This window comes from Phaethon lepturus, unplaced genomic scaffold (genome assembly GCF_000687285.1).
Source record: "Phaethon lepturus isolate BGI_N335 unplaced genomic scaffold, ASM68728v1 scaffold38471, whole genome shotgun sequence".
NCBI classification, from domain to species: domain Eukaryota; kingdom Metazoa; phylum Chordata; class Aves; order Phaethontiformes; family Phaethontidae; genus Phaethon; species Phaethon lepturus.
Genome location: NW_010519153.1, coordinates 1 through 3205, shown reverse-complemented (window position 1 = coordinate 3205; position 3205 = coordinate 1). Strand labels below are relative to the sequence as shown.

The window sequence follows — 3205 nt, the reverse complement described above, 5'->3', positions numbered from 1 at the left end:
GCCCTGGGAGCAGGTGGGAGCTCTCCCGTTATGGATGCTCCGGGGAATCCGGTCTCCTTCTCCCCGGCTTGCAACTCAAATCCGATTTCTTTCTGCCCCTGCGGTGGTGCAGGTCTCTGGCCGTGCCGCAAGGGGAGGCATCGGGCACACGCCGGCGTGCGAGCGGTTCCCACACGCTCCGCTCCTCCGGGGAGAGAGGACCTCTCTTCCCAGCAGCTCGTTGAGAAGCTGAGGTGCTTGAGGTCCTGGGGATCCTCCTAAAATGCCAGGACTTCAGCCAAAACCGTGCCGCGCAGTCCTCAGCCCTCGCAAACTGTCTCTCAGCCTCTGCCCGGTCCCCCAGCTCGTCCCCCCGCAGCGGATTCGGGCTCGGGTCAGGTATGCGACCGCTTGCTGACGCCGCGGCTGGTGGCCTGTTTGGTCATGTCCTGGTAGGAGGCGGACTTCAGGAACCGGGGGTAGGAGTCCTTCTCCATCAAGGTGCGAGTCTTGGCTTGGGCTTCGTTGAAGCAAGCGGAGGTGGCACCTGAGAGGTTCTTCCGGGTGATCTCCCTGGTTTCGTGGTCAATATTCACCTGCAAGGAAGAAGCACCCACAAACATTAACTCGGCATTAACTCCCCTCCTGGGGGGAGGAGAACTCTTTTCTCCATCTTCAAATGAGGGTGAAGATGCTCGCAAGCCTTTATATCCCCTCACGTTGGCGGACCACGCAAGGTTGAAATGAAAGCTCTCATGAACAAGAGCACATTTTCCCACTTTCATAAAACCCACTGGGGTATTTTATTCTTTTCCTACTTTATTTGATGCCACAGAACAGAGGCAAAAAATGCTCTCACCTCCCTGGGCGCCTCACTTTGGACAAACTCCTCGAAGATCCTGTTGGCCTTGGAGGCCAGTTTAGTTTTTGACCGGGTCTTTTTGAAGTCCTCGCAGGCCAGCCAGAAGTCGAGGTTTTCCTCGCTGAACTCTGTCTTCAGGAAGGTGTGAAAGGCTGTCACCCCACCTGGGGAGGGGAGAGAAGAGCAGTTAACAGGCAGAGGAGGGGGAGGAAGAGGAAGATGGCTGCCAGACGCGGCGCTGCCTGCGAGCATTGCCCTGGGAGCTCAGACCATGACATCTGCAGATTTCCTTTCCCTCCAGGCAAATTCCATCCACTGAGACACTACTAATTGGCCTCTAGACTCCAATAAAATCCTTTCCCACAGACAAGTAATCCTCTTGTTTTATTTATCTGACCTTTCTGTAATGAGGCTTCAGAGTATTTTCTTTACAGCTTCGGAAAAGAGCTAATTCTACCTAAGGAGAAATCCACCGAAGTATGGGTACGCCTGCAGGAACCGAACAGCGATGGCTTTATTTTTATTTCTCAGCTGAAATCTAGGGGGAACGAGATGCTGAGGAGTATGGGAGAGTAATTGCAGCAAGGATTTCAGAGCCAGTTTGGGGGGATGTATTAAGTTACAAAGCTGGAGATGCTTATTAGCCATCACAGCACGTCAGGAAGGCTGGAAAAAAAAAATATGCTTAGCCCCAAACTGGCACTATGGAAGGACTTTCTCTTGCTGTGGAATAACTTTTAAGGTAGAAAATTACTTTTGTATTAAAATCTGGCACTTCTACCATTGTGTACCCGCTGTAAAGCCCAGTGTAAGGAAGGGATTATGTGTAGGACTCTAAAAGAGGTCCCCTCTCTGGGTCTGGAGGTACTGTCTGCATGGGGGAGAGGGAGACGGCACCTTACGGGAGCCCTGTGCATCACCACGGGTATAGCAAATATTGGGGGGGAAAACGGCCACGTGTAACTCAGTAAAGCAGCTGAATTCCTTCTCCCTGTGGAAGACCCATCCCCAGAGGCACAGGACAGACAGAAGGCAGCAATGCAGTTTTCTGGGCAGCAAAAGCCTGCGGGGAGGTGGCTGCGTTGCTGTGCAAAGGAGGACACCAAGAGCAGACACGCTGCCTTCTCCCGAGAAAAAGACGGTCAGGGCGCAGCGTGATGTTCCCGCTAACCGACTGCTGCACACGGGATGCCCACAACGATGCTCGGGACCCGAGGCAGCAGCGAGGTGTGGCAAGACCGCACTTGTGCCCCCCAAAAAGCACCCAGCCAGAAGAAAAGGTTACAGCTTCACAAGCCAGGCAATAAGCCCTGTGCATCAGCTGTCAGGGCAGGAAAGGGGCCTCTTTCTAAATCCTAAAGCGTCTCATTTGAGGAGGAGACAAGATTTCTTTCTGCACTGGCTGCAGGCGTACAGTCACCCCCTCGCTTGTCCTACGCGCTCTCACCAAGAGAAGAAAACAAGGTCCTACTCACTTTTACTCTTCAAGAGCTGGTCGAAGGACTCCCTCCATTCAAGCACCTCTCGTGAGGAGTCTCTGGAAAAGACAAAAGGATGTAAGACCTGCTGTCCCACTGACAACACTTCTCCTGCCCCGCGGCGAAGGACGGCAGCGATTCAGTCAAGCAGCCCCATTAATGGGAGACGGGACAAGAAGGGAGGCAGCGGCACTGGGCAGGAAACCAAAGCGGGACCCCAGTATCCATTACCTGTGGGCTCTCTTTCCTTTCTCCCTTTCTTTCACCTTCCCCGACGGCTCACCAGACCTCAGCTCCATCCTGCAGCTTTGGCCAGGTAGCTTCTCTAGAGGATACTCAGAAGAGCCCTTTTCTGCTGATGCAAGCCTGGCAGAGCCTCCTCTGCAAGAAGACACCCTGCCTTCAGCAACAATATTTGGTATTTTGTTTTTAATGCTGCCTGCATTCCCCAGGAGTCCCAGGCACTGGTCTGAGACACCAGAAACTGCGGGAGCCCTCTGGGTTTCTTGCCTGTGGCTAAGGACCTGCTCTCTTGTGCCTAATGCCAGAACATCAGTTCCCCCGTCTGATTTTATAACTGGTGGAGCTGGGAAGTGATCCGCCTTCCCTGCCTGCCGGGGTGGGACCGTGGGGAGGGCAAGCTGCATTCTGTCCTCTTTGCTGCACAGACGGACAGGAGCATCCCCCACGCTAGCCTGGTCCCCTGGGACCCGTCCCGGGCTGAGCCTGGGACACAGCACTGCTTGGCTTACCTCCACCTGGAGCCCAGCTGCAACTTGCTGGAGGTCCCGATCCTGTGTCCCGGCTCTGGTTTATGTAGCAGGATCCCTAAGCGGGTCTTCAGATCCTTGGCTCTGGAAGGGAGAGGTAGGATTGCGGGACCGCC

The 3205-nt window shown here is 54.5% G+C and overlaps 1 protein-coding gene across 1 annotated transcript; it reads right to left on the bottom strand.

The window, feature by feature from the left end:
• Positions 1-374: 374 nt before the first annotated feature.
• On the bottom strand, positions 375-3175 carry RGS16 (regulator of G-protein signaling 16; the record flags this gene model as incomplete). Its single annotated transcript, XM_010296951.1, has 4 exons — positions 375-575; positions 839-1005; positions 2317-2378; positions 3072-3175. Coding segments are annotated over 4 exons (534 nt in total), but the record flags the coding sequence as incomplete, so codon positions are not given.
• Between the last annotated feature and the right edge of the window lie 30 nt (positions 3176-3205).